Genomic DNA, 27,769 nt, shown 5'->3' on the forward strand with positions numbered 1-27,769 from the left:
CACTTGCCGTGGAGGGTGAAGCATCGACGAATGAACTGCAATAACGTGTCTTGTCAATATACGTTCACACAAATCTGTTACAAAATAATATGTACCCTGCTTTTCTGAATAATAAGAAAGCGACTCCCCCCCCCAAAAAAACAAAAAACAACAACAACAAAAAAACAAACCAAAAACAACAACATCAATACCACACAAAACAAAACAAAACAAAAACAAAAACAAACAAACAAACCAAACAAACAAAAACTTCCCACCCCGTCAAGTTGAAACCCATAAAAATATCAAAATAAAGAATTATTAAATCTCGCCTCGATGATCAACACGAAGAGATTCGATCCCAAGCGCGTACATTACAAATAACGAAAACCGCATTGTTAACAGAGTTAGCTCCCTTGTTAAATGTACTCGACGAGGTTGTTGACAACGGATGAGAGGAAGGTTCTGAATAATAAGAAAGCGACTCCCCCCCCCAAAAAAAAACAAAACAACAACAACAAAAAAACAAACCAAAAACAACAACATCAATACCACACAAAACAAAACAAAACAAAAACAAAAACAAACAAACAAACCAAACAAACAAAAACTTCCCACCCCGTCAAGTTGAAACCCATAAAAATATCAAAATAAAGAATTATTAAATCTCGCCTCGATGATCAACACGAAGAGATTCGATCCCAAGCGCGTACATTACAAATAACGAAAACCGCATTGTTAACAGAGTTAGCTCCCTTGTTAAATGTACTCGACGAGGTTGTTGACAACGGATGAGAGGAAGGGTGAACCTGCCGAGATGGTTTGTTTTGTAACACACATCTAGACCGCGAGCCGGGTGATGAGGACCATCTGACAGCGTCTGAAACAGGTGAGTGTCAACACGTAGATGTAGGCGAGTAATCAGAGTCACACGACGGGGACAATACTCAGTAGATACTGATGGTGGCTTTCTACGACTACAGTGCAGTACATTAACCACAGTATTCGCTGTCAGGCTAACGCTCTGCTAAGTGATCAGCGGAGAGCGGAACAGCGGTATGGCTGGATGGTGTGTGGAATGTACCAGTATCTTTGATGTCTATAATTAGAAATCATTTCCTGAAACAATTATTCATGTTAATAGCTGCTGAAAACTGGCTGCCACTACGTCTGTTATTATACAACCGTGTCTCCGAAAAAAATATTGTCAATGTACCGACAACTGGTATATTTAGATCTAGATATAGACAAATATTTTGTTTATTTCACAAGATACGTTGAGATTAAATCATTCGTCTTCTCCAGTGCATGATTTGTAATAAGGTTTTTATCGTCGGACAGCCGTGCATGTCCTTCGATATAATTAGGCCTATACACTATGACTAGACATGTGTTGTGTTGTGTTGTGTTGTGTGAAGAGTTGACCCAGCCTGTACCGTCTTTCGACCTTTTGCAACCAAACAGTCGCAGTTTATACAGAACACATGTTTGACATTGTTAAGCTTATATGTGCCGAGACAGAATTGTACTGAGTCATGCTAAGACCCGTACATATGGAAAGTCGTCTCGCTCCATTGACACTTTCCCAATACACTAAGTCTCGTCAATAGGCTAGACCATGACGGAAGCATTCAATCGATCTCGCCGTCGATCGGGTCTATTGTGTATACTTGCCTAGACGCTCTAAACCTGCGAAACAAGTAGTTGTTTTAAAATAGATACGATACTAACAACATTACGAGCATGTGTGTGAGTATGGTTTTACGCCGCTTTAAGCTAATACTCCACCAATATCACGGCGTAGGACACCAGAAGTCATCGACCGCTTCAACCACTGAGCCGCTCCACATAACAAGAATGTACTGTTAGTAATGAACGTGTTTGGCACATGAATGTTAATTATACGTTTGGTACTATCTGCTACTGTCAATATTGCATCGAGCTGCAAATCTGGTTAAGAGTCTGATGGGAAAAGTTGAACTGTATATTGATCACTCATATTGCCGAAGGAATGAAAGGCAAGACGTTGCAAGTCATGACCATGTGCTCGGACCGTCTGACCTGATTAACAGAGTTTTATATAATTTAAGTAAGTTAACTATATCGATCTAGATATTCACTTTGTAGTCAATACAAATCCACAGCTTGACTGTTATTACCACGACAAACAGCATGTCATGTATTGGTCAGCTGCTTATGATTACAGTTGGACAAAGGCCGGATGGCCACTGAAGCGTGACATTGTGGATGAGGTGCGGGACACTGACACACAAGATGTGTCACATGCGGCACGTGGCAATCTGACCACCGTGATTCGCTGCTTTGGGTTAAATGGACAGTGCCATGTATTAGCTCTCGGACAGCGGCTGGACAGGTTGGCTCTCTGACACGTCCAAGATACTACAAAGGATTGTGTGTGAGGGTGTGTGTGTGTGGGGGGGGGGGGGGGGGGGGGGGGGGGGGGTAGGGGTGTGTGTGTGTGTGTGTGTTGCAACGGACAGCTCGACAGCTCGAAATTTAGGATAATATCGGAAGCCATGTTGTCATATGTTGTAAGTTGAACGAGGAAATGGCTGAACGTGGTTTTGTCTCTGCATGTGGTTGGGAACATTCACCTTCAGCAGGTGCTGGCGTCGTTAGCTGGAAGTGGCGCCACATGTACCACAACACACGTGACTTGCAGCCACGACCAAGGAGTGTTATGTTTGGAGGCAATTACATAAGAAACCAATGTGAGGGCAGCTAGATGATATACACATCTGGTGAAGGGTGTCTCAGAGACCGGTATATTGTATCTGTGTTTCTTGACTGAGGCTGGCACCATTTATCACAGAATCAGTGCCGACGTTAGCGTCAGCTGTGGGTAGCGTTTAACCAGGAGTACAAGTACTGAGACAAGGAACCCCTACGATATGGGATCCTCTTCATATGCCTCAAATCAGGCGACCCAGCGTGAGGTGACGCCATGTTTGATGTTTCGCTAAAACTTTATGGCGCGCCATCGGTACCCCGTATCAGAGACTTTATGGTGTCTGTCCGCATCTATGACGCCAGAGGCGTGTCATGCCTTACAATTTATGACGCCATTAGAGCTAGATGTCCCGCTGTCCAGAAGATTGCTTGGCAAACCTAGTTTCTCTTCACACCCAGTCCCAAAGATGACTCGGCGAAGTCCCTCTGTTTCAATCTACGAAACACCAATTTCTCCCGTATGTCCTGGCATTACTTACTAACGACTATTGTCTCAGAACGTATTATCAAACATGACTCGTCATACCTCCAATGTTTTTCCCATATGTTTTCTCAACGATTGATAGGCTAACCTCGATCATTTTGGTATCTATTGCCAACGATTTTTGGGATAACTAAATTCTCTCCCTATGTAGTCCCAACGATTGCTCCAAGATTCCCAAAGATTACCCGACAAGCTCGGTTTCTTTTATCTTGCAGGCAACCTCGTCGGGGCAGGGTCAGACAATGTCCCCCTCGCCCTGGAACCAGATTCAGTGGGTAAACTGGGGACCCTCACACACTCCAGATTATATATTTAACAAAACAATCTTCCCGTCAGGTGTAGCAGCCTACACTCATCCCATTCACAGCTGTAGCAGCCTACACTCATCCCATTCACAGCTGTAGCAGCCTACACTCATCCCATTCACAGCTGTAGCAGCCTGCACTCATCCCATTCACAGCTGTAGCAGCCTACACTCGTCCCATTCACAGCTCTAGCAGCCTTTACTCATTCACAGCTGTAGCAGCCTACACTCATCCCATTCACAGCTGTAGCAGCCTGCACTCATCCCATTCACGGCTGTAGCAGCCTACACTCATCCCATTCACGGCTGTAGCAGCCTGCACTCATCCCATTCACAGCTGTAGCAGCCTACACTCATCCCATTCACAGCTGTAGCAGCCTGCACTCATCCCATTCACAGCTGTAGCAGCCTACACTCATCCCATTCACAGCTGCAGCAGCCTACACTCGTCCCATTCACGGCTGTAGCAGCCTACACACATCTCATTCACAGCTGTAGCAGCCTACACTCATCCCATTCACCGCTGCAGCTGCCTACACTCGTCCCATTCACAGCTGTAGCAGCCTACACACATCTCATTCACAGCTGTAGCAGCCTACAGTCATCTCATTCACAGCTGTAGCAGCGTACAGTCATCTCATTCACATCTGTAGCAGCCCACACTCGTCCCATTCACAGCTGTAGCAGCCAACACTCATCGCGAGATTCGCTACACGCTGTCAGTGACTGCAGCCATATTATATCGTCAACAATGGATCACCTGGTTAACGCAGACACCGCTCCACCTGGTCAGTGTTACGCCAGCACACAGCGTTGTCGTGCTGTTACTTGTCGCATGGTACACAGACCGATGGCTTTGATTCTTGTTGACAACAGAGTTCTAGCCGCTATGTTTGAAGGAGCAGGGCTCGTTGAGTTACAAGTTTGTGTTTATGTCGGTGTTTTTGACAATCGCATTAAAATAAAATCTTCCACCCCGATATAATAATGTATAATGACACTCCCCATCCGAGATAGCGGATTTACATTACATGTATATTAGGGTATGTTGCAGCGATGTATGTGATACCTCATATTTTTGCAAAGCACTACTACTACTACTACTACTACTACTACTACTACTACTACTACTACTACTACCTATATATAATCAGTATCCCGGTCAACGAATCAGTATACATTCAATTTGTATTTGCAGCTTCCTAGGGAGTATACACGTGTGATACTATGATTAAGACATCATGTTATTATAAGGGTAACGCTATTCTTCAGGGCATCATCATTTGCAGAAGCCCGAGGTCTTGCATTTAACGACCCGACGAAGGAGGGCAGTTGAAAAGACCGAGGGCTTCTGCAAATGATAATGCCCTGAAAAATAGCGTTACTGTTGTTTTAGCCAAAATGGATAGAATGTCTTGATGTTTTGAAACATTTGTTGCAATCAACACGAATACAACTGACCCACTTTTACAAATATGGAAACGTCATAGAACACGATACGTCACGTTATTGCACATGATTGTACACCGTGATACGTCACGTCATTGCACACCATGATAGGTCTCGTTATTATACATTATTGTACACCATACGTCACGTAATTGCACACCATGATACGTTACGTTATTATACATTATTGCACACCATACCTCACGTAATTGCACACCATGATACGTTACGTTATTATACATTATTGCACACCATACGTCACGTAATTGCACACCATGATACGTCTTGTCATTGCACACCATGATACGTCACGTTATTGCACACCATGATAGGTCTCTTTATTATACATTATTGCACACCATACGTCACGTTATTGCACACCATGATACGTCACGTTATTGCACACAATACGTCACGTTATTGCACACCATGAAACGTCACGTTATTGCACACACTAATGCACACTGTGCTACATAGAACTGTAAACTAATAGCTTTAATCAAATGCACATGTTTCGTGTGGCTTGTTCTTTGATTACTTCCATAAAACATTTACTTCGAGACGAATCATCGGTGGAAATACATTTTGTCATTTTGATGAGGATATAGTATTTAAAGTATTTACGTACATACTTGTTATAATGAATATAAATGTTAACTGTAGCATTACACGTACATCTGGATTGTTCAGCCCAAATTCCCCGACCACTCCCTGGCGCAATCTGTAAACACAATGTCCACCCGATCTGCCGGTGTCTGCGTAATTGCACACCAATGTTGGGTAATGTAGGTACCACCATTGATGTGACTCATGTTTCACGGGACAGAATGTCACAACGCCCCTAGTTGTGAAGTTTGTAGATAGCCGGAGTCTACATGTTTTCTGTGGTGGAGGAGAGCTACGACCGTGAGGGAGTAAGTGGGTTATGGGTGAGTGAGTGAGTGGGTGTCCCGGGCGGGCGGGCGAGTGAGTGAGTGGGTGTCCCGGGCGGGCGGGCGAGCGAGTGAGTGAGTGGGTGTCCCGGGCGGGCGGGCGAGCGAGTGAGTGAGTGGGTGTCCCGGGCGGGCGGGCGAGCGAGTGAGTGAGTGGGTGTCCCGGGCGGGCGGGCGAGCGAGTGAGTGAGTGGGTGTCCCGGGCGGTCGGGCGAGCGAGTGAGTGAGTGGGTGTCCCGGGCGGGCGGGCGAGCGAGTGAGTGAGTGGGTGTCCCGGGCGGTCGGGCGAGCGAGTGAGTGAGTGGGTGTCCCGGGCGGGCGGGCGAGCGAGTGAGTGAGTGGGTGTCCCGGGCGGGCGGGCGAGCGAGTGAGTGAGTGGGAGTCCCGGGCGGGCGGGCGAGCGAGTGAGTGGGTGTCCCGGGCGGGCGGGCGAGCGAGTGAGTGAGTGGGTGTCCCGGGCGGTCGGGCGAGCGAGTGAGTGAGTGGGTGTCCCGGGCGGGCGGGCGAGCGAGTGAGTGAGTGGGTGTCCCGGGCGGGCGGGCGAGCGAATGAGTGAGTGGGTGTCTCGGGCGGGCGGGCGAGTGAGTGAGTGAGTGAGTGAGTGAGTGAGTGAGTGTGTGTGAGTGAGTTTTGAAGATGTTTTGATATTTTGAGACCGTGCTCTTCCCGTCTTTAAGAGACATTTAGAAGTGATACACCGAAGGAAGAGAATTTATGGATGTCAACTTCTGTATTATGAGGAACACAAAGTTTCGGAGTATATCCTTACTCCTTCATCAGGTATGAGTAAGCATACACTCCAAAACACGCGCCGAAGGCTGCACACGCTGACCACGCGAAGTGGACACTGTGTCCTTTACTCTTGACTGAACTATTCACATGAATCCCAGACAACGTGTCGGTGTTAACTATCATATAACAAACACTGTTCTGGATCAAGTGAGCGAGCTATTGAGTAAGAGAGGTTTTACGCCGCTTTTAACAATATTTCAGTAATATAACGACAGGGGACACCAGAAATACTCTTCACCCATGTGGAATTTCAACGGTTTTACAATTAGGCTACCCCTCCGTCCCATGGTCCGACATGGCGTGAGCAGAAAGCGTGTACACCTACGTGATAATATATAACCACGTACTTCACCTTTGTGTTCTTTCTTGTCATTAAGAACTGAGCCCCTCGAGAACCCGGTTAAGAACTGATCTTCTGCAACCCATGCTTGTCGCATGAGGCATCTTACGTGGGTTGCTGAAGATAGGCACTGGTGGTCAGGCTCGCTGACAAAGCATGTTATCGTACCCCAATTACGTAGATCGATGCTCATAATGTCAATCAGTGATCCAGACTCGATTATTTACAGACCGCCGTCAAATAGTTGGAATATTGCTGAGTACGGCTTTAAACCGTTTTGTTTCACGTTGTTTAACGCCGCACTCAGCAATATTCCACCTATATGACGGCGGTCTGTAAATAATCGAGCCTGGACCAGACAATCCAGTGATTAACATCATGAGCATCGATTCACGCAATTGGGATACGATGACGTGCATCAACCAAGTCAGCCGGTCCCGTTAGTCGCCACATACAAGCGCAGTCGCCTTTCATGACAAGCATGGGTTGCTGAAAACCTATTCTACACAGATCTTAACGGGTCCGGCTTTAAACAACAAACAAACAAGACTATATATATATGACGGATACACTGAAATATTTGGACAAAATCGACGTCCAAACAAACACATCTATTTTGAGCATTTCTTGGCGAAAAAAGACCAAATCAAAACAGCTGTACGTGTCTGCATTGTGTGGGCGTCATTATTGCGAGAAAATGTTTGGTAAATTGCGAAATGCCCGGAGGCATCGACGATTATGTCGCTGCCATCTTGCGAGCACGTTGGCCTGACGTGAGGTGTAAGTTATTTTTTTTAATATTTACTGCTGACACAACACATTCTCCTGTACATATGTGTGTACATAGTTGTACGTTTCTGCATGACATTGACGGTTGTGAGTTACGAGTTTCCTCCGATGGCTGAATGTAGCGAGTTCCTAGGTAGGGGAGGTACGTGAAGGGTGCAGCTGGTAGTGATCACATGAGGGACACTGTCGCGAAGTGGCCAAATCAAAATCACAAATCTCGAACTAACGGGATCTCGAGAAGATTCCCTTGTCTCCATGGTTACTTCCACACAAACTTGAATTCGCATTAATTGTGTTAGGGATAACAATCGACGTGTTTTGAGATAATAATCTGCAATGCCCTTCGCCTTTGATTAAATGTCCTCGTGGAATATTAATTGTTATCATACACGCTAATTTATTACCTACTGTCCGGTACTCGATAAGCCGGAAACCCATTCTGCCGATACGCCGCTTTCTGGACGTTTATTCGAATCATGAGGGTCGGTAGCCATAGCCTCCGTGGTCTAGTGGTAGAGCGTCCGCCCGGAGAGCGGAAGGTCCGGGCTTCTTTTCCCAGCCGCGTCATACCAAAAGACATTTAAAAAATGGTACATGTTGTTACCCTGTCTGGCGCTCGGCATTAAGGGGCTAAAACAAGACTGGTCGGTTCGGAGTCAGTATGCTGTGTCTGAGTTGGGTATTCATGTTAAACTGAGGCATGGTATCTCAGTGAGCTAGCACTATAAATCAGCATCAGTCCGGATTAGTGCAAACAGACACACTCACACGTGCATGCACGTCGCTATATAAGTGCAATAATCTTGGACGCGACGTTAAAAACCCATTTTCAATATCTTATGTTCCATTTCCACACTGTTTGCAGTATTTATACAAGCGATCTGAACTGACAGGCTATGTATATACAGACACACGAGTTAACGGTACTGAAAGTACTTAATGACCCTTTGAACATCCGCTCTTTGGATCAATGTGTTCTCCTAATTCATCCTGGAAGTGTGACAGGAGGTGATGTGCCAGAGAGAGTGTGTTAGTGGAGTGCGGGTCATGTAGAGTAAGACAGATCTTAAAAAAGAAATAGCTGTGTTGTATTCCCCATCTGATCTGTTGCAGGGGAAGCGGCAGCGTGCCTCGCACCGAGACCCACGTGGTGTGTTACTCGACACGAGCACAGCTCACTGACTCCACGAACATGGCCGGGATGAAGAACACAGTACATCTGCTCACCATCCTCATCACGTGTCTCATCACAGTGTCCCCTCACCCCCAGTGCCTGGACTACCGACCCCCCTTCAAGGCCCAGGGGACCAACAACTTCTGCGCCCAGTACACTGACTTCGGGTGCTGTACGGAGGCAGACCACGACGCCTTGCGGCAACGCCGGGACGACATACAAAGCCGGCTGGGTGACCGATGGAGCGTGTGCGGACACTACGTGGACGACTTGCTGTGTCAGTACTGCTCCCCCTACGCTGCCCACATCTACGACGCCGAGGCTACCCAGAATCCCCGGCAGTTCCCTGGTCTGTGTCGACCTTACTGCAACACCTTCTACGACACGTGCAGAGACGTTGTACAATATTTAGACCCCGAACTAGCGAGGATGCCGTCCTTCGCTTCCAGACAGGGGTTCTGCCAGGCGGTAGCCATACCGTCTGACGTGGACTACTGCTACCCCGACCTCCTGACAAATCCTCTGTTCACTGATCAGATCACCAACATCCAGGTTAACACGGAGGGGTGTCTCTGCTTGGAGGAACAGCTCCACAGCATGAGGAACCCCATCGTCGCACGACATGCCGGGGACGGATCGGGGAGGCTGTTTGTTGGAGAGCAACTGGGATATGTCCATATCTACTTCCCAGGAAACAAGACAGGACTTCAAACTCCTTTTCTAAACATCACTAAAAAGGTCAAGGTCAGTGCCCGGCGGGGGGATGAAAGAGGATTTTTTTCAATTGCATTCCATCCGAACTACGCCGACAACGGCAGATTCTTCGTGTACTACTCGACACATCTTCAGGACAACGACAACTTGGACGTCTACGGTGGCGACATTCCTATTGACCATAAGATCCGCATCAGCGAGATCCACGTGTCCCAGGACGATCCTAACAAAGCTGACCTTGACACCGAGAGAATTCTTTTGGAGGTCATGGAGCCTTACTGGAACCACAACGGAGGCGAGGTAAGTGTGTCAATATAACCGTAGTCGGCACAACGAAGGTGGGGTAAGTGTGTCAATATAATCGTAGTCGGCACAACGGAGGCGAGGTAAGTGTGTCAATATAACCGTAGTCGGCACAACGAAGGTGAGGTAAGTGTGTCAATATAACCGTAGTCGGCACAACGAAGGTGGGGTAAGTGTGTCAATATAACCGTAGTCGGCACAACGGAGGCGAGGTAAGTGTGTCAATATAACCGTAGTCGGCAAAACGAAGGTGAGGTAAGTGTGTCAATATAACCGTAGTCGGCACAAACGAATACCAAGCAAGAATATTTCCAACTTCCCGAGACAAGGGCGTAAACTAACAATAAACGTCCAGTTTCCACTCTTGTTAAATATTGGCTGGAATTACGAGTCTATGCGTTGTCAAATCAAAACTATACAAAACGAACTAGACATCCGGTTCGTAAACAACGTGCATTTCAGCGTTCAGATTTCGGTCGACTGAAGGATTTGCAAAGCATGTGTACCGCCAACTGAGCGTCGACAGATATTTTGCTAGTTTTTTCATCTTTTTAATCAAGGTCCTCCATTGAGTTGATGCACTGCGCGAGGTAAGGCCCGTTTATTATAATATGGATCTCGATTATCGATCAGATCGTCTTGACTGGGCGCCGCCATTTTGTTTGAAGCAATTGAAAGTGATATGAGAGATGGAATCTGATTAGTCAATAGGAGGGACATAGAAGGGACATAACTCGTAATAGCCACTGGTGGCGCTACAATCGAGCTTAGAAATTCCAGTCTAGTTCGGCAGGGACTTCGTATTGGCGTATTTCTTACACACCTGTGGGAGAGAAACCTGTTTGAGATAACTGGTATTAAACACACGCATGAGATCGAATTCCTGAAGTCTTATTGAATGTTCTTTGATCGTATCTAGCTTGCAGTATCAACATCGCGTTAATGATCCACAGATATGGCGGAACCTTTTCTGTGGAGGGGCACACTAGGTCTGAGTAGTACTCCATAAGATCAATGACGTCACTCGTGGCCGTTGGATTATGTATTCATGTGCCACTGCAATCACGACACTAGTGCGATTTGAGAGTCTGTAAGAAACAGATCACTGCATTGTGCCTGTCTTATAACATTTATCTGACCCGTGAAGATCCGGGGATAAATAGATCTTCAGCAACCCATGCTTGCCGTAAAATGCGACAATGCTTGTCGTAAGATGCGACGAACGGGATCGGATGGTCAGGCTCGCTGACTTGGTTGATGCATGTCATCGTATTCCAATTGCGTGGATCGATGCTTATGATGTCAATCACTGGATTGTCTGGTCCAGACTCGATTATTTATAGACCGCCGTCATATAGCTGCAATTTTGTTGAGTGCTCCGTTAAGCAACAAACAAACAAACACCAACTAACATTTATCTTATAACTTCTCAGATATCTTCTGAACCAAGTCGGAAGATTATGGTATCTGACACCGTCCATGTAGTAATCTCCATGTCTACATGTAGTGCCACCTGGAAGCATGGGGGGGGGACGTATAGGTGTGTTTAACGTCCCGTATGTCCAGGTATCTGACACCGTCCATGTAGTAATCTCCATGTCTACATGTACTGCCACCTGGAAGCATGGAGGGGACGTATAGCTGTGTTTAACGTCCCGTATGTCCAGGTATATGACGGCGGCCTGTAACCACTCGAGTCTGGACCAGACAAACCAGGGATTGATATCATGCCGTCTTGATACGATGCCACACAATCAGCTAAGTCACCGAGGATGACCATCCAAGGCCTTTAGCAGCCTCTTAGTTTCACCTTACCAAGGAGGCGTGTCCACTAGCCCATATCACCATTGCCATTTCAAGCCAACTTCTCTGTGCTGAAGTTTGAGAGACTATCGCCCATATCTATAGAACGTTTCACAAAAACAACACCCTTTATCCTATCCTGCTACCTGTAAATTTCCAGAATTTTCAGGAAACAGCAAGATTTTCATGAACAGTAGATCTAAACTCCGCGAGGATGGTCTCCCTTTGAAGAATTGCCAAACGTGGTCGCTGCTAAAAGTAAGCTAAGACCAATATTTTCGAAGAGATTCGAAGTTTTCAATCAACTCGCCAACGCATTTTTATATATGTGAGTGCAAACTTAATTGTCATGTAACTTAAACGACTGAACGCTTATCGCAGTAACTGAGATGCAGTGCTATTTATAGACGATCCCCTGCCGGGCGTTTCATGTTGCCGCCATGTCCAGTGTTACTTGATACTGTGTAAGAGCAAAATGCGACAGTAATATCTATCTTTTCAGTAGTGATCTGTCATTTTGTTTGTCTGTCAGGTATGAAATTTCAAATCTTTCGTTATCTAATCTAGCAGGTCGTCTGCTATGGAAGTCGTCTCTGTTAAGCTGTTCGAAATAAGAAATGATCTGATTGGATATCGCGTTGGGTATATCAAGGGACACAACTCGTGTTCGATCGAACCAAGAAACGGTAGGCTTGAAATGGCGAGGGTAGAACCGTTGATATTGGCTTGTGGACAGTCTTGCCTCGGGACGATACTTCAGTTTCGGAGGTCGTATTCTATCTCCACGTTCTAATGTGACCGTGATCAACACAGCGAGAGGCCGGACTGATAGAACATGAAATATGATAGACTGCGATAACAGCTTTTACATTTAACATCGAACGGAGGAGTCCTAACATCGAGGAAGCCGGGGCTCAGTTACTGGAGATACCCCGCTATAACGCTCTATAGTCTACTGTCATCAACACTGCAGGGTGGAGCGACTTTTTCTACATAAACTGAGGGACAAAAGAAATTGATTTTATCATATGTTAACTTTGATCTTCAATTGAAAGTATCTTAAGTTAGCGATATTTAATCCAAAACATCAACTGTACTGGCGATTAGCATTAATTTTTTATATGGTTTTACTTTTTTAAATATATATTTTTCATTTAAAACTTCAAATTCGCATAATACACAACTGCTTATGGGTATCTTTGACATCGTATCTTTTAAAATCAATATATTTTCTTTTATCGTCACAAATTTACAACATTTCAAACATGGTAGGGGTCTTGTGTTTGCAAATTCATTTCTTACCCCAGTCTTCACTGAAACAATATAGTTTACTCACAATTACCCAAACACAGATTACTCTATACAAACTGTTGCAGGAATGAGTGATGGTTAAATAATCAAATTTAACAACAGTTCTTTCAAGTTTCAATTACAAACTCGTTTGCCCCTCAGTGTATGTTTTGGAAGCATGGGTACAGGTAGATCTGTGTACACCACGTGAGGCTGAGTGTCCTCGGCAAGTTATTATAAATGTCCTCTTGCTATAAATATGGGACCACTCCAGTCGCGTGACGACATGAAGGGTTTCACGGTCCTCACAGCACGCCATTTTGAACTTGTCCTGACCGAGTCGTACCACGTGACCGTCATCGTCTGCCCTTGTTATTCCACAGCTGCTGTTCGGGGATGACCACTACCTGTACCTGTTTGTCGGGGACGGCGGGGCAGCGGCCGACCCTCACGGCTTCGCCCAGAACAAGTAATTATAATCACCGACCTTATTGTTCGAGCATTCATTCATCCATACAGGTGTTTATCCATCTCTCGCTCTCTTGCTCTCATTCCCGCACAGACAGCATCCGTGGTGTCGTGGATAGAGTGAGTGAGTGACTATGGTTTTACGCCGCTTTTAGCAATATTCCAGCAATATCATGGCGGGGGACACCAGAAATGGGCTTCACACATTGCACCCATGTCGCGATTTGAACCCGGGTCTTCGGCTTGACGAGCGAACCCTTTAACCACTGGGCTACCCGACCGCCCCTCGTGGACAGAGCTTCAGGCAGGAGAGTGGAAGGTCAGTGGTTCGTTCCCCTGGCCGCGTCATGGGTAAAGAGGTTAAACTATGGTACTAAAGTACTGTAGGATAGACCAGAAAATATTTTTCACTCGTTAAAACAAGATAGAATGTTTCTCAGACTGTTGCTATTGAAACATCGAGTAAGTACTGATCTGCCTTCCTGTCCAATGCGGGAAGTCTGACTATAGAAATATGCACGTACGACTCCGTCATAATAATAGAAAAACTAATAATAATAAGAAGAATATAGCTGTCTTCATAAAACACCTTAACAAGTCAATTTGAGATGATTCTAGATGTGCATCTCAGAAAAGAACAAAATGACGCTGCATTTGTTTTGTCAACGCTGCTCGAATGCCTGTATTGCCATAGCCACGGATTTAGTTAAAACATATGTCTTAATAAATGAAATTTCTCGTCACGATATGGCTGAAATATTGCCGATGTGACGTAAAGCTTTAACTCACTCACTCCCATAGCCACGGTATACGGCGGAGTCTGTATTAGAAATGTATAAGTTCTGGCTAAAGAAATCATCTGTTGAACAACAAATACCTCCTGATTGAAAAAAACAACCCCTGCAATACTCATCCCGTTTCATACCTTTTAAGTATTTATCATTTTCCCCAACAAATATGACGCGGTAATAATTTAATTGCTACCACCGTCAACACATATCACAACATGGTACCATAACAGTAATATTTTGGAAATCCCCAATTCAGGTGACATTTGCATCTGTGAAAATGCACGGGCCGGTGTGAGGTCATCACCTCGGGACAGGTGTTAAGTCAGTACCTCAAACGAAGGCCGTTTCATACTTACATGACAACACTCGAATATTTTCTGTTTGTCATCATTTTAACTGTAAATTAACGTACCTTTTTGGCTAATCACAGTGACAGATACGATGGGTAACATTCCTTATTTGCGGAATGGCGTGTTTTCAATTTATAAGTATTATCACAGATGCGGCCATCTTCCTTATTTAATCATGGCGATACTTCGTGATTATGTTTCAAGTGGTGAGGATGTTTGGTTTGTTGTTTGACGCCACACTCAGCAATATTCCAGCTATGTGACGGTTGTCTGTAAATAATCGAGTCTAGACCAGACAATCCAGTGGTTGACATCATGAGCATAGATCCACGCAATTATGATCGATGACATGCATCACCAAAGTTAGCGACCCTGACCACCAGATTCCGTTAGTCGCCTCTTACGACACGCATAGTCGCATTTTTCAGCAAGCTTGGGTTGCTGAAGACCTATTGTAACCCGGATCTTCACGGGTCAAGTGGTGAGGACAAAGTAGAAAATGCGTTCGCTCTGTTTAGTTTCCCCACATGGTCTAAGGCCATGTCTGGTGTCCCCGTCGTGATGTTCTGGATTGTTGCTGAAGGCGACGTACAACACACGTGTGGCAGTTTAACATCACAATGAGACAAAACGATAGTGTCAACTCTCATTCAGAACCAGTCATAACTGCCTGATTAACTTCGCCTGTGTGGAACCATGGCGGTGTTACAATGGGTAGTCTCCATATGTTTGGACTGTATCACTGATATGTTATCTAAACGTTATGGAAAATTAATCACTTGGGATCCCGATCAGGCGACGATCTCTTCATCCACACGCCTGGGCTATGACTGTTTCAGCATTCTGTTGAACAAAGTAATGTGTATAGTTGCATTTACATGACAATTCCCCTGTATTTGCATTGCTTGTTCAATTGAGATATCCGTGTGTTTGTCATTCTAACAGACTGTGGTGACAATGCTGTCTGCCAACGTGTGAAGCATCTGCTGTGCTGAGGGGTACAATTTCAGCCAGCCGATCATCCCGAACGCAACCTCACGCTCATAACCGCATTTAATGCGCCTCCTTATTAAATGGATACATTCCTCTTGACGATGAAATTGAGAAAAATAATTGTATGGGGCATGAAATATAATTCTTTGTCTTGAGCTACACATTGAGTGAGAGGGCGTTGTGTGACGTTATTGTCATCACCATGGCAGCCATGTTACGGCAGCTTGTACACGTCACTGTAAACCAGAGGCTATGCGCATGAGCAGCGTGCATACCACACTGGGACACGTGCAATCACGTGACATCGCCCGACCAACCGATTTAATTGGGCTCCTGCGACAAGGAGTAATATGGACCTAATCATGATCTTCGGGAGCGTAGTTGTGAAGGTGAGGGGGCGCTGGGATATATCTCCTGATCCTAGAGTAGCTATTCAGGTCGTAGTGGTATTATTCAGGTCGTAGTGTCATTATTCAGGGTCCAGGTGTTACTGCTCAGGTCGTTGTGTCATTATTCGGGTCAAGGTGTTACTGCTCAGGTCGTAGTGTCATTATTCGGGTCCAGGTGTTACTGCTCAGGTCGTAGTGTCATTATTCGGGTCCAGGTGTTATTATTCAGGTCCTAGTGTCATTTGTCAGGTCCAGGTGTTATTAATCAGATCCAGGTGTACCTGCTGAGGCCGTAGTGTCATTTGTCAGGTCCAGGTGTGATTATTCAGATCCAGGTGTAACTGCTGAGGGCGTAGTGTCATTTGTCAGGTCCAGGTGTGATTATTCAGATCCAGGTGTAACTGCTGAGGGCGTAGTGTCATTATTCAAATCCGGGTGTGATTATTAAAGTTCAGGTGTAACTGCTGAGGCCATAGTGGCATTATTCAAGCCCAGGTGTAATTATTAAGGTTCGGGTGTAACTGCTGAGGCCGTAGTGGCATTATTAAGGTCCGGGTGTGATTATTAAGGTCCAGGTGTTACTGCTGAGGCCGTCGTGTTTTTTTAGGCCTATGTGTTATTATTCGGGCCCGGGTGTGTTATTCAGGTCAAAGTGTTATTCTCCACGTTCTGGTGTGTCAGTATTCAGCCCTAGTGTGACATGGAACTATTCCGCTAGGGTGTCTGGCACCTGTCAGTGATTGACATGCTTTACATTAAGTCAGGTGTGTGAGGGTTAGGGTGTCTGGCACCTGTCAGTGATTGACATGCTTTACATTACGTCATGTGTGTGGGGGTTAGGGTGTCTGGCACCTGTCAGTGATTGACATGCTTTACATTTCGTCATGTGTGTGGGGGTTAGGGTGTCTGGCACCTGTCATTGATTGACATGCTTTACATTACGTCATGTGTGTGGGGGTTAGGGTGTCTGGCACCTGTCAGTGATTGACATGCTTTACATTACGTCAGGTGTGTGGGGGTTAGGGTGTCTGGCACCTGTCAGTGATTGACATGCTTTACATTACGTCATGTGTGTGGGGGTTAGGGTGTCTGGCACCTGTCAGTGATTGACATGCTTTACATTACGTCAGGTGTGTGAGGGTTAGGGTGTCTGGCACCTGTCAGTGATTGACATGCTTTACATTACGTCAGGTGTGTGAGGGTTAGGGTGTCTGGCACCTGTCAGTGATTGACATGCTTTACATTACGTCAGGTGTGTGGGGGTTAGGGTGTCTGGCACCTGTCAGTGATTGACATGCTTTACATTACGTCATGTGTGTGGGGGTTAGGGTGTCTGGCACCTGTCAGTGATTGACATGCTTTACATTACGTCATGTGTGTGGGGGTTAGGGTGTCTGGCACCTGTCAGTGATTGACATGCTTTACATTACGTCATGTGTGTGGGGGTTAGGGTGTCTGGCACCTGTCAGTGATTGACATGCTTTACATTACGTCAGGTGTGTGAGGGTTAGGGTGTCTGGCACCTGTCAGTGATTGACATGCTTTACATTAAGTCAGGTGTGTGGGGGTTAGGGTGTCTGGCACCTGTCAGTGATTGACATGCTTTACATTAAGTCAGGTGTGTGAGGGTTAGGGTGTCTGGCACCTGTCATTGATTGACATGCTTTACATTACGTCATGTGTGTGGGGGTTAGGGTGTCTGGCACCTGTCAGTGATTGACATGCTTTACATTACGTCAGGTGTGTGAGGGTTAGGGTGTCTGGCACCTGTCAGTGATTGACATGCTTTACATTACGTCAGGTGTGTCGGGGTTAGGGTGTCTGGCACCTGTCAGTGATTGACATGCTTTACATTACGTCAGGTGTGGGGGTTAGGGTGTCTGGCGCCTGTCAGTGATTGACATGCTTTACATTACGTCCGGTGTGTGGGGGTTAGGGTGTCTGGCACCTGTCAGTGATTGACATGCTTTACATTACGTCATGTGTGTGGGGGTTAGGGTGTCTGGCACCTGTCAGTGATTGACATGCTTTACATTACGTCAGGTGTGTGGGGGTTAGGGTGTCTGGCACCTGTCAGTGATTGACATGCTTTACATTACGTCATGTGTGTGGGGGTTAGGGTGTCTGGCACCTGTCAGTGATTGACATGCTTTACATTACGTCAGGTGTGTGAGGGTTAGGGTGTCTGGCACCTGTCAGTGATTGACATGCTTTACATTAAGTCAGGTGTGTGAGGGTTAGGGTGTCTGGCACCTGTCAGTGATTGACATGCTTTACATTACGTCATGTGTGTGAGGGTTAGGGTGTCTGGCACCTGTCAGTGATTGACATGCTTTACATTACGTCAGGTGTGTGGGGGTTAGGGTGTCTGGCACCTGTCAGTGATTGACATGCTTTACATTACGTCATGTGTGTGGGGGTTAGGGTGTCTGGCACCTGTCAGTGATTGACATGCTTTACATTACGTCATGTGTGTGAGGGTTAGGGTGTCTGGCACCTGTCAGTGATTGACATGCTTTACATTAAGTCAGGTGTGTGGGGGTTAGGGTGTCTGGCACCTGTCAGTGATTGACATGCTTTACATTAAGTCAGGTGTGTGAGGGTTAGGGTGTCTGGCACCTGTCATTGATTGACATGCTTTACATTACGTCATGTGTGTGGGGGTTAGGGTGTCTGGCACCTGTCAGTGATTGACATGCTTTACATTACGTCATGTGTGTGGGGGTTAGGGTGTCTGGCACCTGTCAGTGATTGACATGCTTTACATTACGTCAGGTGTGTGGGGGTTAGGGTGTCTGGCACCTGTCAGTGATTGACATGCTTTACATTAAGTCAGGTGTGTGAGGGTTAGGGTGTCTGGCACCTGTCAGTGATTGACATGCTTTACATTACGTCATGTGTGTGGGGGTTAGGGTGTCTGGCACCTGTCAGTGATTGACGTGCTTACATTACGTCATGTGTGTGAGGGTTAGGGTGTCTGGCACCTGTCAGTGATTGACATGCTTTACATTACGTCATGTGTGTGGGGGTTAGGAAATGTTGTGGACAACTGTGACTGGAATAATCCTTTTGGATTGATTTCGAAAAGAAATGAAACATAATTCCATCTTGGAAAATATATCGTGATCAGATAAACAATCTCCTGTGTTGAGATAAACAATTACCTGTGTTAAGATAAACAGCGGCGATAGTGGTCAAGCTTCTGAGATGGGCTAGCCAGGGAATCAGGGATGATGTGTGATCCTCACATGAAAGCTGGTTCCGATATCATGAAATTGCGTAAGACATCCTTAAATTCCCCTCAATACTATCCTCTTATATACAACCTACCAAACCACTGGGAAGTTTCAGACAGTGCCCTCACCTGTCCATCGGCACCAGAACATCAAAGAAGTTTCCAAACCATACTATCACTGTCCGCGGTATACCGAACCGGAAGTTTACACACCACACTAGCATCTAAATATAGCAACTTCCTGACGACTGATCACTGCCCAAACACACTGCAATCAGTGTATACCGAATCTCAACAGAAACAATGTGACATTGTTAAAATCAGCGCCAAACAATAAAATACACTGCCATATAACCATATATGCATCTATGTGGTTCAGTGATGTATTGCGTCTGTTACTGCAGGACGGTCCACCTCGGGAAGATACTACGCCTTGATGTGGACACGCCCAATCCCAGCTTGCCCTACTCCATTCCCCCCGACAACCCCTTCATCGACGACCCGGAAGCCCGCCCGGAGATCTACGCTTACGGCGTTCGGAACATCTGGAGATGCGGCAAGGACAGGGGCGACCGACAGACTGGTAGGGCACTGGACACTGTGCTTGTGTAGCTCCTCCCCTGCTGACCTTGGTACACATGTAGCTGTTACCACATAGCAAGATTTTATAAAGCTCCTCCCCTTACAGCAATACAAACACACACTTCATGTAGCCCCTCCCCTTGTTGACCTTTGTACACATGTAGCTGTTCTCATACAACACTACATCATGTAGCTCCTCCCCCTGCTGACCTTTGTACACATGTAGCTGTTCCCACACAGCACTGCTTCATGTAGCCCCCCCCCCCCCCTCCCCTCTTTTAGCAATACAAACACACACTTCATGTAGCCCCTCCCCTAATAGCACTACACAAACACACACTTCATGTAGCTCCTCCCCTTATAGCACTACATACACGCACTTCATGTAGCTCCTCCCCTTACAGCACTACATACACACACTTCATGTAGCTCCTCTCCTTACAGCACTACATACACGCACTTCATGTAGCTCCTCCCCTAACAGCACTACATACACACACTTCATGTAGCTCCTCCCCTTAAAGCACTACATATACACACTTCATGTAGCTCCTCCCCCTTATTGCACTACATATACACACTTCATGTAGCTCCTCCCCTTACAGCACTACATATACACACTTCATGTAGCTCCTCCCCTTATAGCACTACATATACACACTTCATGAAGCCCCTCCCCTTTTAGCCCTACATATACACACTTCATGTGGCTCCTCCCCCTTATAGCACTAGATATACACACTTCATGTAGCTCCTCCCCCTTTTAGCACTACATACACACACTTCATGTAGGTCCTCCCCTTACAGCACTACATACACTCACTTCATGTAGCTCCTCCCCTTACAGCTCTACATACACGCACTTCATGTAGCTCCTCCCCTTATAGCACTACATACACTCACTTCATGTAGCTCCTCCCCCTTATTGCACTACATATACACACTTCATGTAGCTCCTCCCCTTACATCACTACATACACGCACTTCATGTAGCTCCTCCCCTTATAGCACTACATATACACACTTCATGTAGCTCCTCCCCTTAAAGCACTAGATACACACACTTCATGTAGCCCCTCCCCTTTTAGCCCTACATACACACACCTCATGTAGCCCCTCCCCTTAAAGCACTACATACACACTTCTTGTAGCTCCTCCCCTTATAGCACTACATATGCACACTTCATGTAGCTCCTCCCCCTTATAGCACTAGATATACACACTTCATGTAGCTCCTCCCCCTTAAAGCACTTCATACACACACCTCATGTAGCTCCTCCCCTTACAGCACTACATATACACACTTCATGTAGCTCCTCCCCTAACAGCACTAGATACACACACTTCATGTAGCTCCTCCCGTTTTAGCCCTACATACACGCACTTCATGTAGCTCCTCCCCTTAAAGCACTACATATACACACTTCATGTAGCTCCTCCCCCTTATTGCACTACATATACACACTTCATGTAGCTCCTCCCCTTACAGCACTACATATACACACTTCATGTAGCTCCTCCCCTTATAGCACTACATATACACACTTCATGTAGCCCCTCCCCTTACAGCACTACATACACACACCTCATGTAGCCCCTCCCCGCTTAAGCACTACATATACACTTCATGTAGCTCCTCCCCTTATAGCACTACATACACACACCTCATGTAGCCCCTCCCCGCTTTAGCACTACATATACACCTCATGTAGCCCCTCCCCTTACAGCACTGCATACACACACTTCATGTAGCTCCTCCCCTTACAGCACTAGATACACGCACTTCATGTAGCCCCTCCCCTTTTAGCACTACATATACACACTTCATGTAGCTCCTCCCCTTACAGCACTACATACACACACTTCATGTAGCCCCTCCCCTTATAGCACAACATACACACACTTCATGTAGCCCCTCCTCTTAAAGACCGGCTCTGTGGTCTAGTGGTTGAGCGTCCACCCAGAGAGCGGAAGGTCCGGGCTTTGATCACTGGCCGCATCATACGAAAAGACGTTAAAAGATGGTACTTGTTGTTACCTGGTCTAGCGCTGGGAATTAAGTGGCTAAAACAAGGACTGGCCGGCTTGGAGTCAGTTTGCTGTGTCTGAGTTGGGTATTCATGTTAAACTGCGGCATGGTATCTCAGTGGGCTAACATTATAAACTGTCTTCAGTCCAGTACAAGCAGCCACACACACATACATACACACATACACACGTGCATGCACGTCGCTATATAAGTGCAATAATGTTGGAGGTGATGTTAATCATATTTCACCTCACCTCACCTCACCTCACCTCACCTCACCTTACAGCACTATATACACAAACTTCATGTAGCCCCTCCCCTTACAGGTGAGGGCAGAGGTCGGATTGTGTGCGGAGACGTTGGCCAATCAGCGTGGGAAGAGATAGACCTGGTGAAAAAGGGAGCTAACTATGGATGGAATGCGAGAGAAGGATTCCAGTGTTTTAATGAAGAAACGTGCGGAAACATAGGTAAAACATACAATGCTCTAATATGAAGCAGGATGCCATTGGACATGGGAATCTTACTCTTTCAACCCCAGACATGGAATAGTCGACTTTGTTTTGTTATCATGTGTGAGTGATTATAGCGTAAACAATTTTTCAGCTATCGGTGGCTCTTTTTTATGATATGCATCATGGTCTATTCAAAACAGCACCTCATGGACACATTAAGTAATGATGTGCGAACATGTGTGTTGAAGGTTAGAGGTCATGGGTCACGGGCCCCAGCAGCCTATACCTCTAAGTCCGGGAGTAACTCACTAGTTTTGGATGTACGTGAAATGTATTCAGAGCTTCGTGTACCCGGCACAGATCAGTTATCCCTTCTAATGCTGTATTCACTCGTGTGTTCGTCGGTCGGGAAGAATCATTGATTTCTAATCTTTCAGGTCCAGAAGAGTTGCCGATCTTTGCCTACCCCCACCGAGTGGGCAAGTCTGTGACGGGCGGGGTCTTCTACCGCGGATGTGAGAGCCCCAACCTCAACGGCATGTACTTCTACGCCGACTACATGTTCGGGTAGGTGGTGTCCTCCTCCTAGGCTACTACTGCAATGTCAGTGTAAGGACAACAAGTCACAAAGTCTGGTGGGATGTGTACAAGACCCCTTTATATGGACTGACGATACAGCGTTAATGGTCCTCATGGAAATAGCAGTCATGCTGAATGCGTTCCGTACTTGATGGCAACACTGACGGTTTCAGGCTTTCATACATTCATCACATTTTGCAAGACAATTGGTTTTGCAAGCAGCAAGCTGCACTGTAACTAATGCATAATTTGCATGAGGGTCACCTGCAGAAAAAATTGACATTCCTGCGTTGTTTTATCAAATAGGCAGATGTACGCTCTGACGAAGAATGAATCCGGCGAATGGCACAACAAAGAAATATTCATGTGCGAGGCTGACGTCTGTTTCAACGGTTTGATTGGTCACTACGAGCGTTACGTCATTTCCTTTGGCGAGGATGAAGAAGGTGAGAACATCACTGATTGGTCAATAATGAAAAAAAAATCATTTAAATCAAACTATGAAGTATCGTCAATATCAACGTGTTCTTATTTCAGGAGAAGTTTATTTACTCTCGACTGGAACCGAGTCTGCGGCTGAAAGGGGTGGCAAGGTGTACAAGCTGATAGACCCGTCACGGTAAGGAGTGCTGGGAGGGTGGGGAGGTGTACAAGCTGATGGACCCGGCACGGTAAGGAGTGCTGGGAGGGTGGGGAGGTGTACAAGCTGATAGACCCGGCACGGTAAGGAGAGCTGGGAGGGTGGGGAGGTGTACAAGCTGATAGACCCAGGACGATAAGGAGAGCTGGGAGGGTGGGGAGGTGTACAAGCTGATAGACCCAGGACGATAAGGAGAGCTGGGAGGGTGGGGAGGTGTGCAAGCTGATAGACCCGGCACGGTAAGGAGAGCTGGGAGGGTGGGGAGGTGTGCAAGCTGATAGACCCGGCACGGTAAGGAGAGCTGGGAGGGTGGGGAGGTGTGCAAGCTGATAGACCCAGGACGATAAGGAGTGCTGGGAGGGTGGGGAGGTGTGCAAGCTGATAGACCCGGCACGGTAAAGAGTGCTGGGAGGGTGGGGAAGTGTACAAGCTGATAGACCCAGGACGATAAGGAGTGCTGGGAGGGTGGGGAAGTGTACAAGCTGATAGACCCAGGACGATAAGGAGTGCTGGGAGGGTGGGGAGGTGTACAAGCTGATAGACCCAGGACGATAAGGAGTGCAGGGAGGGTAGGGAGGTGTACAAGCTGATAGACCCGGCACGGTAAGGAGAGCTGGGAGGGTGGGGAGGTGTGCAAGCTGATAGACCCGGCACGGTAAAGGAGTGCTGGGAGGGTGGGGAGGTGTGCAAGCTGATAGACCCGGCACGGTAAAGGAGTGCTGGGAGGGTGGGGAGGTGTGCAAGCTGAAAGACCCGGCACGGTAAAGGAGTGCTGGGAGGGTGGGGAGGTGTACAAGTTGAGATGGTAAGGAGGGCTGCAAGGACTGAAGGAGTGCGGCAGATGAGCTGAGTTTCGTGTGTTTCTCCATGTACTGCAAAGTGGTCACATGTCATTGTCGTCTACGTTCTTCCAGACGCGGCAACCCCAGTGAGTGCCAGCACGCCGGCCAAGGAGCACGCATCAACAACCCGGGGAATAGTGAGTAGAGTCGAAGGAATGTCCTTGAAATCAAACAAGCCCCTCTACATATGCCTTCTACCTTTTTTACTTGCTGTCAACCACTCCCTCTATATTTGCTCCTACCTCCTTTCCTTGCCATGAAACACCCTTCACTGTATGAAAACAACCAGGCGTGAAATGCCATCTCACACCCCGACCCCATCTGTCATGTAGTATTTCAATGAGGAAATCAGGAAGTGATATTGTAGTGTCGCTACCGCTGAACTGTCACAGCTGACACATAGTTTTGGGAGTTACCTCCCTTGGTTCCAGAAAAATGGAAACGTAACCACATGTAATGTGCAATCGAGACGAACAATAAAGGAACTAGAGCTTGCATAGGCTTGTAGTTATTCTACAACTTGGTACCTAACAGATATGTAATTGTAAGCTGGGCAGATGTCTTAATAATGTTCTCGACACTTTAGGCTTGCCTGATTGTTTTACAAACATGTCCGGTCTTACGATATCACTTTCATGAGACAAGCTGCAGTACCTCGTCCCTCTGTGCGTATGTTCCAGCAGCAAGCACCAAGTGCTATTTTCAATGTTTCAGGTCGTTACACGACGCGCTACACATCGAACAACCCCGGTCTCCAGCCGGCAGGGGGCGCTTCCTCTCCAGCACCAAACCAGGCTCCGTCCATCCACGGGGTCAACATCCGTACATGCGCAATGGCTACTACAGTGATGTGTGTTTTAATGTCGCTCAGACACTGAATGTGTCTGTGACCTGACGTCATTTCGACGTCACAGAGATATTCTTTCAGTATTCGACATCAATACCATTATACCACTCTGAAACATTAGTTATATGTGTGACGACACTTTGACTTTACTGACATGTCAGGCAGTATCATACATTCGCTGTCATGACAACAGGGATCCATTTTGTATCGCACAAACAGTAGGGATTATTCTCTTACGACTGGGGCTGAATTACACAGTTGGGGCTATTCATGTTTGTCAACTCGCCCTTATCGTGTGTTTCTACCATCGGTTCAGATGCTACTGTTAGACTAGTTGTGATTCTGATCGGCGCAAGCCGGAAATAGCTTCAAATCTGCTGATGCGGCGTAAAAAATATGTATTCATTTTTGACTGACGCATGACGCTGACTGTCAACGAGTGAGGAAGCAGATAACCCGGGAGAGTTTACGTGTCACGAGGACGGTTGTCTGTGAATGGTGAAGTTTGACCCTCAACTGTATGACATGCCTGGCACATCTTTGTCTGTGGGCACGTGAGGTCGTGTGAGGATTCCATAGTTTTAGCGTCCTTGAAATCCAGTGATGGAGGAATATGAAAATATCACGCATGTATAGAATTTAGGGCCCGTTCAACAAAATACTGCTTCCGTAACAGCCAGTAATCAAAAGTTTCGTTTCACTCCAATCACGCGCACGGATGTGTTGTATGTTTTTATATGAAAGTGTCACAGTCAATGGATGGTTACAACATGGTGATTTACGCTACAAAGCCACCAGCACCTGATTGCCTGCAGCTACAACTGGAACCTGCGAAGTCTGATAGGGTGGCAGACTAAGAAATTTATGAATGAATGATAATTACTGTAGAAATATGCAGTTGTCAAACGATATTATTGCACATGATTTTTAAGAGTACAATTTAACTGTCACAATATGTTAGATTATGGGGTTTCGAACTGGGTTTTTTCAAGGGCGGATCCAGCATTTTTGAAGGGAGGGGTCTAAATTATGAAAATCCTCTCTCAGTCCTCGCTACTGCCCACAACATACTACATTTGGTTTTCCCACTCTCTGGATCCGCCCATGTATTTTGTATTTTTCTAAACGGTCAGCTGTACCGAAAACTTTTGAACATGGAACAGATGCCAGTTGTTGCCATCTAGCCCGATGTCAGATGCTTGTAAATACGGGTATACGTCCGAAAACCCTGCTCAAGTCTTGTGCTCAACGAGTGTGTGTACGCCAGTGTGTGTGTGCGCTAGTGCTTATTGTGGTGTTTGTGGCCAGGTGTTGAAGCGGTATTGTGTGTGAGCGTCACCTGCTTGACTTGTTCGGCAACAATCGACAATCGACACCATGTCTGCCTTATGAACAATTCTTGTTTATGTGTCTTTGTTGTCAACCGTGGGATCATTTAAACATATTGTGTATGTCAATAAATAGTTTGGTGAATGTCTTTGTCCTTTACTTTCTTTTCGATCTACTCCTTGTGCGTCGGGTTTTTGGCTAAGAGCACACCGCCGTATATTGAAGTTGAGACTTAGTACCGCCTTATATTGAAGCTTGGACTCAGTACCGCCTTATATTAAAGCGGCCACTCAGTATCGCCTATGTTGAAACTGAGAATCAGTACCGCCTTCAATTGAAGCTGAGACTCAATACCGCCTTATTTTGAAGCTAGGACTCAATACCGCCTTCAATTGAAGCTGGGACTCAGTACCGCCTTATATTGAAGCTGGGACTCAATACCGCCTTCAATTGAAGCTGGGACTCATTACCGCCTTATATTGAAGCTGGCACTCAATACCGCCTTCAATTGAAGCTAGGACTCAATACCGCCTTCAATTGAAGCTGGCACTCAGTACCGCCTTATATTGAAGCTGGAACTCAATACCGCCTTATATTGAAGCTGGGACTCAATACTGCCTTATATTGAGGCTGGGACTCAGTACCGCCTTATTTTGAAGCTGAGACTCAGTACCGCCTTATATTGAAGCTGCGACTCAATACCGCCCTATATTGAAGCTGAGACTCAGTACCGCCTTATATTAAAGCTGGGACTCAATACTGCATTATATTGAGGCTGGGACTCAGTACCGCCTTATATTGAAGTTTGGACTCAGTACCGCCTTATTTTAAAGCTGCGACTCAGTAGCGCCTTATATTGAAGCTGCGACTAAATACCGCCCTATATTGAAGCTGGGACTCAGTACCGCCTTATATTGAAGCTGGGACTCAGTACCGCCTTATATTGAAGCTGCGACTCAGTACCGCCTTATATTGAAGCTGGGACAAGGTATCTATATTCCTTCAGATAAAAGGTATCGCTAGACCGTCTGACACAGGTTATCCATATACCTTCTGACACAGGTTATCCATATACCTTCTGATACAGGATATCGCTAGACCGTCTGACACAGGTTATCCATATACCTTCTGATACA

At 46.3% G+C, this 27,769-nt stretch overlaps 1 protein-coding gene across 1 annotated transcript; it reads left to right on the forward strand.

Annotated features, from left to right (window-relative positions):
• The first annotated feature begins 711 nt into the window (after positions 1 to 711).
• On the forward strand, positions 712 to 26,777 carry LOC124117284 (HHIP-like protein 1). Its single transcript, XM_048388466.1, has 10 exons — positions 712 to 868; positions 8,934 to 10,008; positions 13,488 to 13,573; positions 19,735 to 19,913; positions 22,268 to 22,411; positions 22,834 to 22,963; positions 23,282 to 23,421; positions 23,513 to 23,594; positions 24,530 to 24,594; positions 25,172 to 26,777. The coding sequence occupies exons 2-10, from the start codon at positions 9,013 to 9,015 to the stop codon at positions 25,333 to 25,335; spliced, it is 1,986 nt and encodes a 661-aa protein (XP_048244423.1). The 5' UTR covers positions 712 to 868; positions 8,934 to 9,012; the 3' UTR covers positions 25,336 to 26,777.
• The last annotated feature ends 992 nt before the right edge of the window (positions 26,778 to 27,769 follow it).

Source organism: Haliotis rufescens, unplaced genomic scaffold (assembly GCF_023055435.1).
Source record: "Haliotis rufescens isolate VD_foot unplaced genomic scaffold, xgHalRufe1.0.p SCAF_72, whole genome shotgun sequence".
Classification (NCBI taxonomy): domain Eukaryota; kingdom Metazoa; phylum Mollusca; class Gastropoda; order Lepetellida; family Haliotidae; genus Haliotis; species Haliotis rufescens.

Excerpts from the sequence above, each read along its gene's own strand:
- LOC124117284 (XM_048388466.1), top strand. The coding sequence starts at position 9,013 with ATGGCCGGGATGAAGAACACAGTACATCTGCTCACCATCCTCATCACG. Across the intron at positions 23,422-23,512 it reads CTTTGGCGAGGATGAAGAAG|GAGAAGTTTATTTACTCTCG; the intron begins GTGAGAACATCA and ends TTCTTATTTCAG. Across the intron at positions 23,595-24,529 it reads AAGCTGATAGACCCGTCACG|ACGCGGCAACCCCAGTGAGT; the intron begins GTAAGGAGTGCT and ends ACGTTCTTCCAG.